The 15794-nt window shown below is 36.7% G+C and overlaps 1 protein-coding gene across 5 annotated transcripts in view; it reads left to right on the top strand.

The window, feature by feature from the left end:
* Positions 1–10694, top strand: part of TXNL1 (thioredoxin like 1) — a 42131-nt gene extending 31437 nt beyond the window's left edge. The window contains exons 8-9 of one of the 5 annotated variants that reach the window (XM_008979872.4): positions 5639–5681; positions 7050–10694. In XM_008979872.4, the coding sequence (XP_008978120.1) occupies positions 5639–5677 (39 nt within the window). In that variant the 3' untranslated portion in view covers positions 5678–5681; positions 7050–10694. Of the gene's footprint in view, positions 1–1688; positions 1813–4722; positions 5603–5638; positions 5682–7049 lie in introns of those variants that run through there. The other 4 variants (XM_017963502.4, XM_054244248.2, XM_002757271.5 and 1 more) reach the window with 4 other exon arrangements.
* Positions 10695–15794: the final 5100 nt, after the last annotated feature.

Raw genomic sequence — 15794 nt, 5'->3', positions numbered from 1 at the left:
CTTAATTCAGTTACAGAAAAATGTGTGAAGTTGCATAACAAGGGATGATTTTAGAAAATTGTATGCTCTTTTTGCCGATTGAAAACCTGGATAATAGGTATTTTAACTGGTCTTTTTCCAGCGACTATTTTCCTGTCTCACAGCATGATTAACTTTTGGGGACTGCAGGAACAATTATCTACTTAGAGCTGTTCTGTCTAGATGTTGTACATATTGACCTTAATGACAGGTCAAAAGAAGCAGAGATTAAACAATCTACATTTTTACAATATGAAATGTTTTATTGGGAAAATGTGTGAGCAAGAAAGATTTCTTGGCTGCCTGCTTTGCCTTTTTGAATTAGACGCCATTGGACTTGGCCTTAATTGTGCCTGTGTAGTTTGTTCTGAGTTTAATTTTTTATAACATCTGTTATTATGAATCTTATTATTTTCTCATATCATAAATTTGTTTCTGCTTTCCTGTTTCTCACCTTAGTTTATGCTATTTGATTCTCATTTTTCCATAAATAACCACCATTCTATCTTGTTCATCTTCATACCAGCTAGCCATTCAGCTAAAGTTTCTCTAATTTGCATGAATAATTGTCCATCTAACTATCTCTCTCCACCTCGTTTTTAACATTCCCCTCACATTCCTTCTAGCCTTGAATTTCCTCTTTTTTAACTGTCAAACTACCTTTTTGGGGGCTGTCTTTGGGATAGCAAAGGTGTTAGACCTTTCTTGCTTGAGAGTATTTGTGCTTGTTTTATAACAGCCATTTATTCATTTAATTTTTTTTTTTTTTTTTTTTTGAGACGGAGTTTCGCTCTTGTTACCCAGGCTGGAGTGCAATGGCGCGATCTCGGCTCACCACAACCTCCGCCTCCTGGGTTCAGGCAATTCTCCTGCCTCAGCCTCCCAAGTAGCTGGGATTACAGGCACGCGCCACCATGCCCAGCTAATTTTTTGTATTTTTGGTAGAGACGGGGTTTCACCATGTTGACCAGGATGGTCTTGATCTCTTGACCTCGTGATCCACCCGCCTCAGCCTCCCAAAGTGCTGGGATTACAGGCTTGAGCCACCATTTAATTTTTTTTAACTTTAAATAACTACACAGTAGCAGTTCTCAAGCTTTTTGGTTTCAGGACCTCTTTATATTATTAAATACTATTGAAGGATAAAAAGAACTTTTGCTTATGTGGGCTGTATTTATCTAATATTTGTCATTTAGAAGTTAAAACTGGTAAATAAAAAATATATTTATTTGTAAATAATGAATACATGTTAACAGATATTTTTAAATTAAAAATAAGCATATTTTCTTTTCTTTTTTTTGAGATGGAGTCTCATTCTGTCACCAGGCTGGAGTGCAGTGGCACGGTCTCAGCTCACTGTGGCCTCTGCCTCCCAGGTTCAAGTGATTCTCCTGCCTCAGCCTCCTGAGTGGTTGGGACTGTAGGCACCTGCCACCATGCCCCACGCCCAACTAATTTTTGTATTCTTAGTAGAAACAGGGTTTCACCATGTTGGCCAGGCTGGTCTCAAACTGCTGACCTCAGATGATTTGCCCGCCTTGGCCTCCCAAAGTGCTGGGATTATAGACATGAGCCACTGCACCTGGCCAAAAAATAAGCATATTTTCTAAAAGAAAAACCAATTTAGTAAGAATAAGAGCATTGATAAAGAATTCTTATTTTTCTTTCAGAGACAGGGTCTTGTTCTGTCATCCATACTGGAGTACAGAGGCCCAGTTATGGCTCACTTTAACCTCAAACTCCTGGGCTCAATTGATCTTCCCACCTCAGCCTCCTGAGTAGCTGGGACTACAGGTGTGTGCCACCAAACTTGGCTGTTTTATCTTTATTTTTGTGTGGTGTCAGGGTCTCACTGTGTTGCCCAGGCTTGTTTACGAGCCTAATAGAATCCTTTCCTTCTCATCTGCTTCTGCATTCAGTCAGCTTTCCTGTCACACATCATGTAGCCTCTGAAAAACTTCCCTGGATACTTGTGAAGAGAATGAGAGTTTAAAAGGCAAAAAACAATTCAGCATTATGAAAATAGTGTTGACCTCCCAGACCCCTTGAGAGGGTCTTGGAGACCACACTTTGAGAATTGCTCCAAGAATAATTTGAATACCATAATTGACTCCCTTATTAGTGTTCTGGGTTTCCTAGCCCCATGCTTTTAATGTTTAATAAATTTTAATTGATGAAGTGATTTTCTTACGTATATTACAGTTTCTTCTAATATTTCTGAATGACATTTGTGCTGTAGTCACTCATTGTCTTTTAGGGTTATTCTTTGAAAGTAAGCTAGTATTTCATTGTTTTTATATTGTACAAAGCAACAACTTCAATGTAGTAAAAAATATAGAGGGTTTATGTGTAACTGAAATTGGCCAGATTAGTCTCTGTACAGATAAGAGTTATTACAAATTATAACTGAGTTTGATTCTTGTTGAAGGAAATATTAGATGTGTGGTATGGTATGTTTTGTCCCTTTAGTACTAGTAAAATAATCTCTCCTTATCTGTGGTGGGGGAATATGTTCTTAGATACCCCCCCCCCCCAGTGGATGCCTGAAACTATGGACAATAACAAACCCTATATATACACTGTTTTTTCCTATACAGACGTTTCCAACTTATGATAGTTAAAGTTTACAGTGGTGCAAAATTGATAACGCATTCAGTAGAAATCATTCTCTTAAGTGTGGGTCAGTTACGCATTTTTGACTTAAAGTATTTTCAGCTTACAATGGGTTTACCTTTTTTTTTTTGAGACTGAGTTACCCTCTTGCCGCCCAGGCTCTAGTACAATGGTGTGATCTCTGCCTCCCAGGTTCAAGTGATTCTTCTGCCTCAGCCTCCTGAGAAGCTGGGATTACAGGTGCCTGCCACCATGGCCAGCTAATTTTTGTATTTTTAATGGAGATGGGGTTTCACCATGTTGGCCAGGCTGGTCTCCATCTCCTGACCTCAGGTGATGCGCCTGCCTCGGCCTCCCAAAGTGCTGGAATTACAGACATGAGCCACCACGCCTGGCCTTTACAGTGGGTTTAATCGGGATATATTACCCCATCAGAAGTCAAGGAGCATCTCTGCATGTTTACCTCTGATAATGTTTAATATATAAATTAGGCACAGTAAGAGATTAACAACAAGGCGAGAGCATGATGGCCCATGCCTGTAATCCCACCACTTCAGGAGGCTAAGGTAGGAAGATCACTTAAGCCCAGGAGTTCAAGACCAGCCTAGTAAATATAATAAGACTCCATCTCTATAATAATAAAAAAAAAAAAAAAAAATTGCCCAGGCAAGGCAGTGGTTGCACCTGTAGTTCCAGCTACCTGAGAGGCTGAAGTGGAAAGATCACTTGAATCCAGGAGTTCAAGTCTACAATGAGGTGGGATCAAGCCACTACACTGCAGCCTGGGTGACAGAGTGTGACCCCATATAAAAAAAAAAATGGAGATTAACAACAACTAAAAATAAAATAGAGCAGTTATAACAATATACTTTGGTAAAAGTTAATGTGGATATGGTCTCTCCCACGCTTGCTCTTTCTCTTACTGTCTCAAAATATCTTATTCTGCTGCACCATAGGCAATTGAAACTGCAGAAAGTGAAAGCACGGATAAGGAGGGACTACTGTACTGTCTATAGCAAGTTTCTATCTATAGCAAATTCATATTCTTGTAGGATAATGGACAAACGTAGGTTAATCAAAATTAATCAAAGCTTAGTTCAAGGGTCTCTTTGTCCTCAGAGTATTCTCAGACTTTACCAGCTAAGTGATTTTTCCTTTTCCCCCCAACAATGACTGAGAAAGTCTGAGAATACTTTGAAAAGAAAAAGGGCCTTGCACTAAGTTTGGACAGTGCAGCAGGCGGCGATGGATACCCTTGATAGAATGGAAAAGTAGGGACCTGAACATGAGCTTAGGAAGGCGGAGGATTCATTAAAGGACAAGTCACTTATGGCATTTATTTTCTTTTGCTCGTTTGGTCAGTCTGAATTATGAGAAAGTTATACATAGTAATCATAATTGAAATTTCAAAATAGATTTGGCATGTGTTTAATGGGCACAGGGAGGAAAATTGATGACCACTGTTTAGTGAAGGTTGCTACATAAAATGGCATAATGAATGATAAAGTAGATCAAATGTTGAGCATTTTTAGCTTATGTTTTTATCTTGTGTGAGCTGTTTCTGGATAATTTCAGTTTTCATTATTTCACTGACCCTTATATTCACTAAGATGACAGAATCTTAGTGCTGTTGAATTTCCAATGTGGATAGAAATCTTAGACGACCTTACATGCTTTTACAACATTTAAGGTTAGATTTTTAAGGTTTGACAGACTAGAATACCCCTTCCACTTGTCTGTTTTTGGCTCTTAATAGGCATCATGCACAGATTTTAATCTATACTTTAGCTGTTTGCTGTTGTAAATGGATTCTTTGTGTTGCAGCATGAAAAGCTTGCCATTGCCATGTTAATTGAAAGTAGATGTTTTTGCTTAAAATATGCTGTTTATATGAACTGCTTTATTTAATACAGAATTTTTAATTAAAATTTTAATAAAAATATAAAAAGAAAATGATTGTAGGGGCTTCTGCTTCTTAGGAAAATGAGGTGCATGTGAAAAGATTTTTATCACTATAAAAATGGACTTTGCTAAACTGGCCATTCACCGTATCGGCTATTTTTGTAACATTTCTGTCTGTTTATTTTTCAGCTTTTTTAATCCAACTCAAATGAACTAAAAACAGAAGATATTTTAAAATGAAGTAATATAAAGATTGACCTTGTCTCACTCTACTCCCCTCCTTGCTTCTCTGCTCATCTAGCACCTGTCTGCTCTCACCCTTCCCATGTTCTCGCCATTGTTGGTGCAAGATTTCTACAGCTTCTATCATCTGGATCAGCCTTGTTACCTTAGGTTTCCTCAACCATCTCTTTCTTCAGATCTCATCCTAGTCATGTTTCTCAGTTGGCCTTTTATTTTGTTTGGCTTTTGTTTTGGGCTTGCAACTAGGTGCTATAATTTTATTACCATACCATGTTGCTCACTAGCCTATTTATTTTTTTTTACTTTCTACCATTTCATATTTAATTTTGTACTACATTTTGAGACGTAATATCACAATAAACTTAAATTGGTATGAATGGTTTTAGATTTAACTAGTTGTTGAATAACATTTTAATCCATTCTAAACTTTAAATTTTATTTTCTAGGAACTATAGAATTCTTCTGGAAATGAAATATGGCAGTTTCATCAAGTTCTTTTATGTTTGTGCTAGTTTAGTATATTGATTACATTTCAGTTGAGGGCTGTTGGTTTTCTTTTCCTCTTTGAACGTTAGCCCCATAATCCTTCTGATGATTGATTGGGGCATGTCCTCTGCTTTTACCTACCCGAGTGAGCTCAAGACCAGTTGAAGGACTTATGGACTGAATATTAGGCTGGGTTAACATATTAATATAGAAGATCAATGGATTCTTTACTGAATAAATATTTTCTTACACATAATTATGTACCTAGATTTTGGTTTGTCTAAGGTGTAATATAAAGACTTGAGAATGAATAAAAAGAGCTTTGCGTTTGGGATGACAATCTATGTTGGAATGTTGAATTTCTTCTTTTTTACAGAAAATACACATTGGCAAGTTGAGAGTTATCAACCTGTGAAACAGTATGCAGATTTGTGTCTTCTGTATCACATCTGCCAGAAGTTTAATTTTTAATATTATTTGTTTTGTTTTCTTTTGCTTAACCTAATAGCTTTGTGTTTTGTGTTTCCCAAGTAAAACAGTGATCAATAATACTGTCAGTGTTTATCGGCACAAAATTTACGTGTGATACAGATAATGCCACTTCCTCTTCTAGTGGCTCTGAAAACCTGAATTTCTTACTCTTATTCACATTCTGTTATATGAAAATGCCTTTTTGTCATCTTGCTGGCTTGTGAGCTTTCTAACATGGTGTCTTTGGACCAGAGGGGAATTCCTTTAAAGTACTCGAAGTGATTTTCCATAGGGTGGGAAAAACATTTCTAGGATTGTGTGATTGGGATTTCAGTGGAAAGTTTTCAGATATCTCATGAATGATGTTGACACAGCTATGTTGTATTTTAGACCAGAAGTGTACTGAGGACTTTTTTGAGTTTTGCTGGTGTAGATACTGTCATTTAGAATAAAATCAATTTAAAATATGAAAATTAAATTTATAAATGTAAACAGAAATCTTTCTACACAAACATTCATTATTTTGCAAGTAGGTTTCTTTCGGGGCATTTTTGCTCTGAGAATACATTATCTGATAATATACATTAAGTTTTAGGTAAATTTCTCAATTAGAACATAGTTTTCAAACTCTCCTACAGATAATTTTTTTCTAGATTTGTTGGTAGAAAACAAATTTTTATTCTTCATATTTTTATGCTGCCACATATACAGCAATCAGAACATTTTATAAAACTCTCCAGTAGAGGATTTTTCTAATCATTGACAGAAACAAGTTTTATTCATTTCATTTTTAATAATACAGTAACCAGGGTTTTTTTGTAAAAAAGAAACCAGGAAAAATTCGTCATTTTAAATCTATTTTCATTGCATGTCTATGTATTGAGGGGGAAAGTCTAGAAATTTGCTCTGTTGGGCATGAAGACGTGAGTTTAGCATACCCTTCTAATTCCAGATTATTTTGTGATCGACATTTGATTTCTAATTATCTAAAAGTAGTATGTCAAATATGTTGTACTCATACAGCATTGTTCTTTAACTTTTCTAAACTTTCAATTTTGTTTTTAAAAATTGCTATACTTTCTTTAAAAAACTGTGTGAAATCAAAGATAGCCTGCATGCATTTTATTTTTAATCCCTTGTGGCTGGAGGGCAGGGGAGGTCACAGTTTGCTTCAACAGTGAAAATATACTGCATGCCAGAAAAGATCCAAGGATGAAAATTAATACCAAGGTTTTAAACTGATTACTATATTAGTGTTTTTTAATAACATTTAAAATCGATAGGATGTATATATAAACTTATTTTCGTTTTTCTAGGTAGTTGGCAAAAAAGGAGAAAGCCACTAAAGTACAAAAGACACTGGATGACCATATTGCAATCAGATCTACAGCTCCTGGATAATTGCTTGATTCTCGCCAGAGACTGTCAATGTTTCATTAATTGCCATTACCAATAAATCATTGCTTTTGTTCAGATGGTATCACTAGTGTTTCCATTATAATCTTGACACATACAATTGTAAATAAAAGTCACTACTTTTGCCAAGCTTAATTTTTGTCATTCGAAATCAGTATTTTCTTTCTATGTATTTGAAAATTGGTCAGCTTCTAATTTTAGACGAGACTCAAGTGTCTGGTAGCATATTGATTGAAAAGCCAGTTTCTTTAGAAAAGCAGAAACTGTTTTAGGGAATTAAGGAGTACGTGTGCACACATTCATAACAAGTGATTTTGATAAGTGGTCTTGGAACAGCTAACCGTGTTCAAATGAGTACTACTTGTATTTTTATTAAAGGACATTTGGATATCTGAGCTATAGAAATTACTCAAATTATAAATTAGAAGAAATAAACAGGTTTAATGAGATTTAACTACTCTTACCTAAAACTTAATGTGTCCACAAATTCTTTCTTGGTATATACCAAGATTTTAATCTTTTCTGGTAAATTTAAAAATTTTAGTTAGCTTTCTTTTTTTTTCCTACTAATAGAGGAATGTGGAAATCAGATGGTTTGGGAAAAAATACAGCACAATGAATTCAGAAAACAATAGGAGTTGGCCAGGCATGGTAACTCAACGCCTGTAATCCCAGCACTTTGGGAGGCTGAGGCAGATCAATCACTTGAGGTCAGGAGTTCGAGAACAGCCTGGCCAACATAGCAAAACTTCATCTCTACTAAAATTCCAAAAATTACCTGGGCACTGTGGTGAGTGCCTATAATCCCAGCTATTTGGGAGGCTGAGGCGGGAGAATCAGTTGAACCCAGGAGGCAGAGGTTGCAGTGAGCCAAGATTGCGCCATTGTCCTCCAGCCCGGGCAACAAGAGTAAAACTCTGTCTCAAAAAATGAAACAAATAGGAATTATCTTTAGTCAAGTATTATCTGAACTCCCAAAATGTGCAGTGTGAATATACAGAGAACATGATTAAAGGTTGAAAATGAGGTGGCCAAATACAAATGTTTAAAATGTCTTTCACAAAAGGCCGGTAAGATATCTATTCTTTTTTATCTTAGAATTGTAATCTAAAAAGTATTGGTAGATTTAATTTTAAAATATCTGAGTATTTTTAAAGAGTGCATAAGACTAAAATTGTGATCCAGTGAATACATTTGAGGGCATTCTTGTCTAGGAACGTGGTAGGGATACCATTTGCCTTTGTGAGAGCAGTGTATTTATACATGTTTATGAAAATAATTTTACAGAAGTTTTAGTATTGAAATAGTCCCTTTCTGAAACCTAAGTGTCATTAGATAGTTTAGTTCATTTGTATATGGGCACTTTAACTGGCCTGTGATGATGCCTGTATCTTAACACTCCTTACACAGACCATCTCAGATTAATCACGTCTGAAATTAAGGATAAGATTAATATGCAGGATTTTGCTTTACAGTTTTGTACACTTAACCTTTTTGAGTAATTGTTAAAGTGCCTCATCCTAAGTATTGCTGACCTTGTCCTATTTATACTTGACAGTTTGAAAACCCAGTGAAAGAATTTCGTTTTTGTAAAGGATTGGGCATCAGATTTATATTGTTTATGTGACTTTTCTATAACGATTGGTTGCAGTATACAAGCATTCCATAATTCAGATTGTAAATAGTGAAAAGTGAATGTTTATAGGTAACTAACATGTTTCACTTGTGGGAAGCTTTACAAATAAATATGCATAATTGGGATTATTTAAAATACCAAGCTGAAATGCTGTTTTCTCCTAAAACAGTATATACATATATATGTGTGTGTGTGTATATATATATATGTGTGTGTGTATATATATATACGTGTGTGTGTATATATATATATGTTTATATATATAAACGTATATACGTGTATATATATACGTATATATATACACATATATACGTGTATATATGTGTATATATACATGATATTTACATATAACACTGAATTTTCCAGATGAATAAGAGCATTTGAAAAAAAATGTAACTCTTGTTATTTTAACTGAAGTCATTTATTAGATAGTGCGTCTAGAAAACTGGTATTCGGTTTCCTGTTTTTTCAGACATAGTAAAGAATCTAATGATTTGTGTAGTTTGTTACATTTGACATCAGGTGTTTATGATGAGAAACAAGTGAAATGCCCTGTTCATAATAGAAACAAAGTACTGCAGTAGGAAATCTTTGTCAGCTTAATACTGAAGCCAAGAGTAGCACATTCTTGTGCTCATGGCAGGCTTTTATAATCCTTCTGAGTTTTCTTTGACATCAAGCCCCACATTGTTCCCCAATCTCAATTTTGTGTTGGAGGCAGCCACGTAAAAATTAGAGTTGAAACCTGCCTGCTATCCTTTGTCTCACTGAGGATATATGCAATGTTTTTGGAAGCGATTATAGGACTGCTGTTGTATATTTGACTTCAGCATTTTATGACTGCAATTAATATCCCTGATCATGGGCTTTTTAACATAAAATAGTTCAGATCTTCCCTTGTTCCTCTTAATGTCTCAAAGCTTTAATTCTGTAATAAGAATAAATTTTGAAGATTAAATTAGTTACACCCTTTTCTTTGTAAGCTTTAAAACCATGAAAGAAGGTTTATTCATATTTCTTGTATTGATATTTATATAGTTCAATTTAGTAGGTTAATTTTTGTGTAAGGTATATCTCTTCTGGGATTGTTCATTTGTAATCTTAGGCGATTTTTTAAAGATAAGTAACTAAGAGTGAGAAATCTGGCCCGGAACAGTAGCTCACACCTGTAATCCCAACATTTTGGGAGGCCATGGTGTGTGGATCACTTGAGGTCAGGAGTTGGAGACCAGTCTGGCCAACATGGAGAAACCCTGTCTTACTAAAAACATAAAAAATTTAGCCAGGCGTGGTGGCAGGTGCCACACCCAACTGCTTGGGAGCTTGAGGCAGGAGAATCGCTTGAACCTGGGACGTGGAAGTTGCAGTGAGCCAAGATTGCACCACTGCACACCAGCCTGGTGACAGAGTGAGACTCCGTCTCAAGAAAAAATACACAGAACTGCTAAAGAAAAGCGTTAAAGGAGTATTGTGCTCATTTAGCTTTAAAACTCATTGTTAGAGGTGTGTATTTTACAGGGTTTTCCAAACATAGATTATATATGCTTTATAATCAAGTATTTATATATAACATCCATATAGTAAATAAATTTTAAAATATTGTCTATTCCCTGGTTAAGCCTATATTTCTTAAGACTACTGATGTCATTTTAAGCATGTTTTAAAATTCAAGTTTTATTTTAAGATCTGTAAGATTTTTTTTACATGCTCAGCGCTATAGGACTAAGAGGACAAGTGGAGATTTGTAGGCTAATAATATTGCTTTTAAACTTTGTGGCCCATGTACAATTATTAGTTGGAGAATGTATAATTAGATAACTATAAGATAAAGAGATAATGTTTATAATTTGAATGTACTAAAACTGTGCACAGCTTGGAATTAAAATCTTAAGGATATGCAATGTTAAAACTCCTAGAGTATTTTTCCTTTGTGTTTGCTCTGCTTCTCTATGGGAAGAGGAATTTTATTTTGGAATTAATTCAAACTTGAGCAGACCAGAATTGTGCAAACATGATCTGTTGTTTTATACTTGGATATGCGTTTTGAGACATTGGCTCATCATACTACCTAGGAGCAAGATCTCTGAAGTTTGAATCCCTGCTCCTCCACTTGTTAGCTGTGTTGTCTTGAGCAAGTAACATCCTTCAGAGCTCGAATTTCTGGCATAAAAATAGGAACATCTATCTCTTAGACTTGTTCTGAAGATGTGCCTTACTTTGTATCTGGAACAAGGATAAGTATCTTCTGTATTCTGCTCTCATCTGTCACCGCTTTTAGGCCATCATTACTTGCTTGGCATACTGCAATAGCCTCCTAATTGTCTCTCTGCTTCTGGTGTGGCTTCTCATGTATCCTCCACATGGCTTCTGGTTATCTTTTCTTTATGGGGTCTTCGTAATATGATCTCTACTCCGTGCCCCTCATTTCTTCGATGTGCTGCACTGTATTACCAGGTACCAGAACGTACCTTAATATCGTATGCCTTCCTCTGACCTAACTTTTCCATCTGACACATTTCTACTTATCTACAAGGCTCAGTCCAAGCAAAATTGATACAGGGAATAGACATAACAATTGTGCATGCCTCCTCAGCTGCCATAGCACCCTGCCATTATTTCATCCGGATACTTATCAAGCTAATTGTAATTATCTGTAGTATTATTTGGCCTACTAGATTGTGAGCTGTAATAAAAGGATTTTGTCTAGTTTGAAGCCACTTTCTTTGATTTGTATCATTAAATACAATGTTGAACAAATTATCAGGGTCCAAGAGGAGATGCTAGGGGTGAGTCGGAGATTAAGTAGGAATTTACAGTTGAGGAAGGTAAGGAAGATAATTTAGCTAAAATAAAGGAAAAGTGCATACTGCGTTCACAGAGTGGGAGTTAAATGTAAGAGACATTTTAGGGAAGTGAGGAAGGAGATGAAGCTGGAACAGGAAGTAGAGACCATACCGTGAAGCTTCTCTTGCCATGTGAAAGAGATCAAACTTTATCCTTAACTTATGGGAGGAGCGAGCATAGAGAAGTCTGTGAGGTCTCACAGGTTTCTCGCTTTTACAATTGCATATAGAAGTGACTCCTAGGAGAAGCAGAAAGTTTGAAGGGGAAGATGAATATGGTTTTGGATACGTTTCCTTAAGGTTCATTTTTGGTATTTGGGTGGCAATGTCTAGTAGGTAAAAAGCCAGGAATGTGATTTTAGAGCTAGAAACAGGAAGCGAGGAGCTGTTTATATGGTGAAAACTGAAATACATGTATGAATAGATACTTTTGGAGAGAATATAAAGGGAGAGAATGAAACTAAGGAGCAAATGTTAGATAATACTAAGAAATATTAGAGAATTGGCAGAAGGGGAGCCTGGAAGGTAGAGTAGTAAACAGGAAAGGGAGGAAAAACAGGAGGTGGTGATAAAGTAGTGTTCATGTATCCAAGAGGGAGCAGTTATCAGCTTCAAATGTGACATTGAAATTAGCTGGGATGTCCAGTGGTTAATCCATTAAATCGTGGAAACAGTCTTTCTAGTGCTTGATTATAAGAATCATTGATTATATTAATAAACTTTCAGTTGAAAGAAGCATCAGCAGACAGAATTATTCTGAAACCCTTCTGGCAGAGAAATGAAAACACTTTTATAGTCTACCACTGAACACAGTTTTACATGACACTTTGCTTGAAGATTGATGGCACTATTTTGTAAGAGAATATGAAACACTGCTTTGAAGTTGTCATTAAAGAATCTTATAATCAGGTGCTTTTTCTCTTGTATTTTGTTTATAATTATATATTTTGTCCTGTCATTCTATAACTTTTTTTTCTTGATCACTTTTGTTCTCTTAAAAGTTTCTAATTTCACAAAGATGATTCCTGACAAGAGTCCTGAATAGGCCATTGATGTTTATTAGTAATAAGGGTTCTAATTTTGGGGGTCAGTATCAAATAGATAAGTTGGTAATACCTGCTCCTTTGGGGTTTCCAGTAATAAGGAACTCCTTCATTAGATCCCTGTAATCTCCCTATGATAAAGTATGGTAGAAATAGCATCACAGTTTCATTTCCCTGGCCACATAATTATCTCAAAGGAGTTAACACATTGACAGTATTAAGGACACTGCTTCATGAGTTTAGCCTTGACTGCAGGTGACTTTTACATTTAAAAATTGGTATTTGACTCAAAAACAGAAAATGGCAGGGAGCCTGGGCATAAATGCATAGGCCACTGGAATCACTGGGATAGGCTTGTACAGAGGCGAATAGATGTCCATTAAAAAAATTCCTCCTTGGCCAGGCATGGTGCCTCATTCCTGTAATCCCAGCACTTAGAGAGGCCGAGGTAGGCAGATCACTTGAGGCCAGGAGTTCAAGACCAGCCTGACCAACATGGTGAAACCCCATCTCTACTAAAAATACAAAAATTAGCCAGGTGTGGTGGTGTGTGCCTGTAATCCCTGCTACCGGGAGGCTGAGGCAGAGGAATGGCTTGAACCTGGGAGGTGGAGCTTGCAGTGAGCCAAGATTGTGCCACCACACTTCAGACAGAGCCAAACTGTCTCAAAAAAAAAAAAAAAATTGATTTTTATTTGAATACAGCAACTGTAAGGGAAAGGTATTTGGGTGTCATATTTTGGCTTGAATTTTTACCTTGAAAATAATTTTGGTGGGGTGCGGCGGCTCATGCCATAATCCCAGCACTTTGGGAGGCTGAGGCGGGCGGATCACCAGAGTTCAGGAGTTCAAACCAGCCTGGCCAACATGGTGAAAACCCGTCTCTACTAAAATTACAAAAATTAGGCAGGCGCTGTGGTGGGCACCTGTAATCCCAGCAACTCGATAGGCTGAGGCAGGAGAATCGTTTGAAGCTGGGAGGCGGAGGTTGCAGTGAGCCGAGGTCGCGCCATTGCACTCCAGCCTGAGCGACAGAACGACACACTGTCTCCAAAAAAAAAAAAAAAAAATCTGGAAGAAAAATATTAACCCGCATTTTATATAACTGCTTCATTGCTTCCTTGCTTTGGTCCAATGTACTTGCTTTTCAGAGTGCTCTAAGCAATTGTTTCCACAATTCTCTTTAATATATGTGTGCCATTTCAGGAATTAGCTGTTTTACGGGCATATAACTTTATAATGAAGCTAGTAACTTATTTGATGGAATAAGATAAGCTTCCGTGGAATGAGAAGATTTACAAGCCATTTTTTATGTATAGCGGTTCTCACCCAGAGCAATATCTCAGATTTATTTTACTATTTTATTTCATTTTTGGAGATAGAGTCTCACTGCGTTGCCCAGGCTAGAGTACAGTGGCATGATCAGGTATGTTTAGATAAAAGACAGATTATTGATTACCTTAGTATAATATAAATCCAAACTTATTTAAGCTATGTATATGTGTGCACGTGTGCAAACACACACACACCCACACCAAGTGGAAATCCAAACTCCTTTCATGATAAAACACTCAGAAAAGGAGGAATAGATTACCTTACTACAATATAAATCCAAAGTTATTTAAGCCATATATACGTGTGAGCACGTGCACACACACACACACACAGTAGAAATCTAAACCTCTTTCATGATAAAACACTCAACAAAGGAGGTATACAACATCCTTAACCTGATAAAGGCATTTACCAAAAACCCACAGCTAAGATCAGGGTAAAGAAAATGATATCTGCTCTCACTGCTTATATTCAACATTGTGTTGGAGGTTCTAGTCAGGTTAATAAGTCAAGAAAAAAAAAATCAGCATCCAGATCAGAAGAGAAGGAGTAAAACTATTCATAGAAGACATAAGACTGTATGTAGAAAATCCTAAGGAGTCCACCTAGAACTAATATGAGTTCAACAAGGTTGCAGGATAAAAGGTCAATATTTTAAAAATTGTATTTCTACACACTCCCAATGAACAATCTGAAAATGAAATTAAGCAAACAATTCACAATAGTATCAAAAGAATAAACTAGGAATAAACATAAAAGACGTTTAAAACTTATACTGTGAAAATTACAAAACGTAGAAAGATATTAAGATATAAATAAATGCAAACATGCTATGGTCATAAATCAGAGACCTTTATTAACATGCAAACTAATCTACAGATTCAACCCAGTCTCTGTCAGAGTTGAATTCGAACAGGTAATATGAATTGAAAAGATGCTAGACAGTCATCAGAAAAAAATGCTAATCAACACCACAATGAGACACTACTTCATATCCACAGGGTAGCTAGAATCAAAAATTCGTGCAACAAATGTTGGTGAGGATGCAGAGCAGTCAGAACCCTCCTACACTACTGTTGGGGATGTAGAGTGGTTCAGCTCCTTTGAAAAACAGTTTGATGATTCTTTAAATGATGAAACATAGATTTACCATATGACCCAATCATTCCATTTTTAGTTATATGCCTAAGAGAAAAAAACAAAACAAAACACAAATTCACACAAACACTTGTACCTGAATGTTTATAGCAGCATTATTCATAATAGCCCAAAGTGGAATCAACCCAAATGTCTAAAGAAAGGGGTTGGGAGAACGATCCAAGATGGCCGATCGCTAACATCCCAGTATTGCAGCTCTCAGGGAAGGCGCGGAGAACTAGAGGACGCCACACTTTCAGACAAAGTCTAGTCGCTCACGGAGCAGAAGATCCCCCAGTGGTGGAAACACACAAGTCGCCAGTGTGACTCTCGTGGTCGGCGCAGCGGTTCCGCCGGCACCTCGACGCGGCAGCGCTCGGTGCAGAGTAAACGGGACCGGTTCCCCTTCTGACCGAGGTTTGGAGCCCCGGGAAGGCAGAGTCGCCTACTACGGACACAAGAAGGAAGCCCGACAGGAGAATCCTGGGCAGAAAAGCACCATCAGTTTTAACGCTGCTGCTCTGGCCCTGGGAACTAACAACCTGGACGTCCACTCAAGAGACCTAATCTGAAAGTTGGTAATTTCAAAGACAACAGGAGGATAAATTTACAATGACAGGAAGAAACCAGCGTAAAAAAGCTGAGAATACT

The sequence above is a fragment of the Callithrix jacchus genome, chromosome 13 (genome assembly GCF_049354715.1).
Source record: "Callithrix jacchus isolate 240 chromosome 13, calJac240_pri, whole genome shotgun sequence".
Taxonomy (NCBI): Eukaryota; Metazoa; Chordata; class Mammalia; order Primates; family Cebidae; genus Callithrix; species Callithrix jacchus.
Note: the sequence above shows the minus strand (reverse complement) of the source record. Positions and strands in the feature narration are given on the sequence as shown.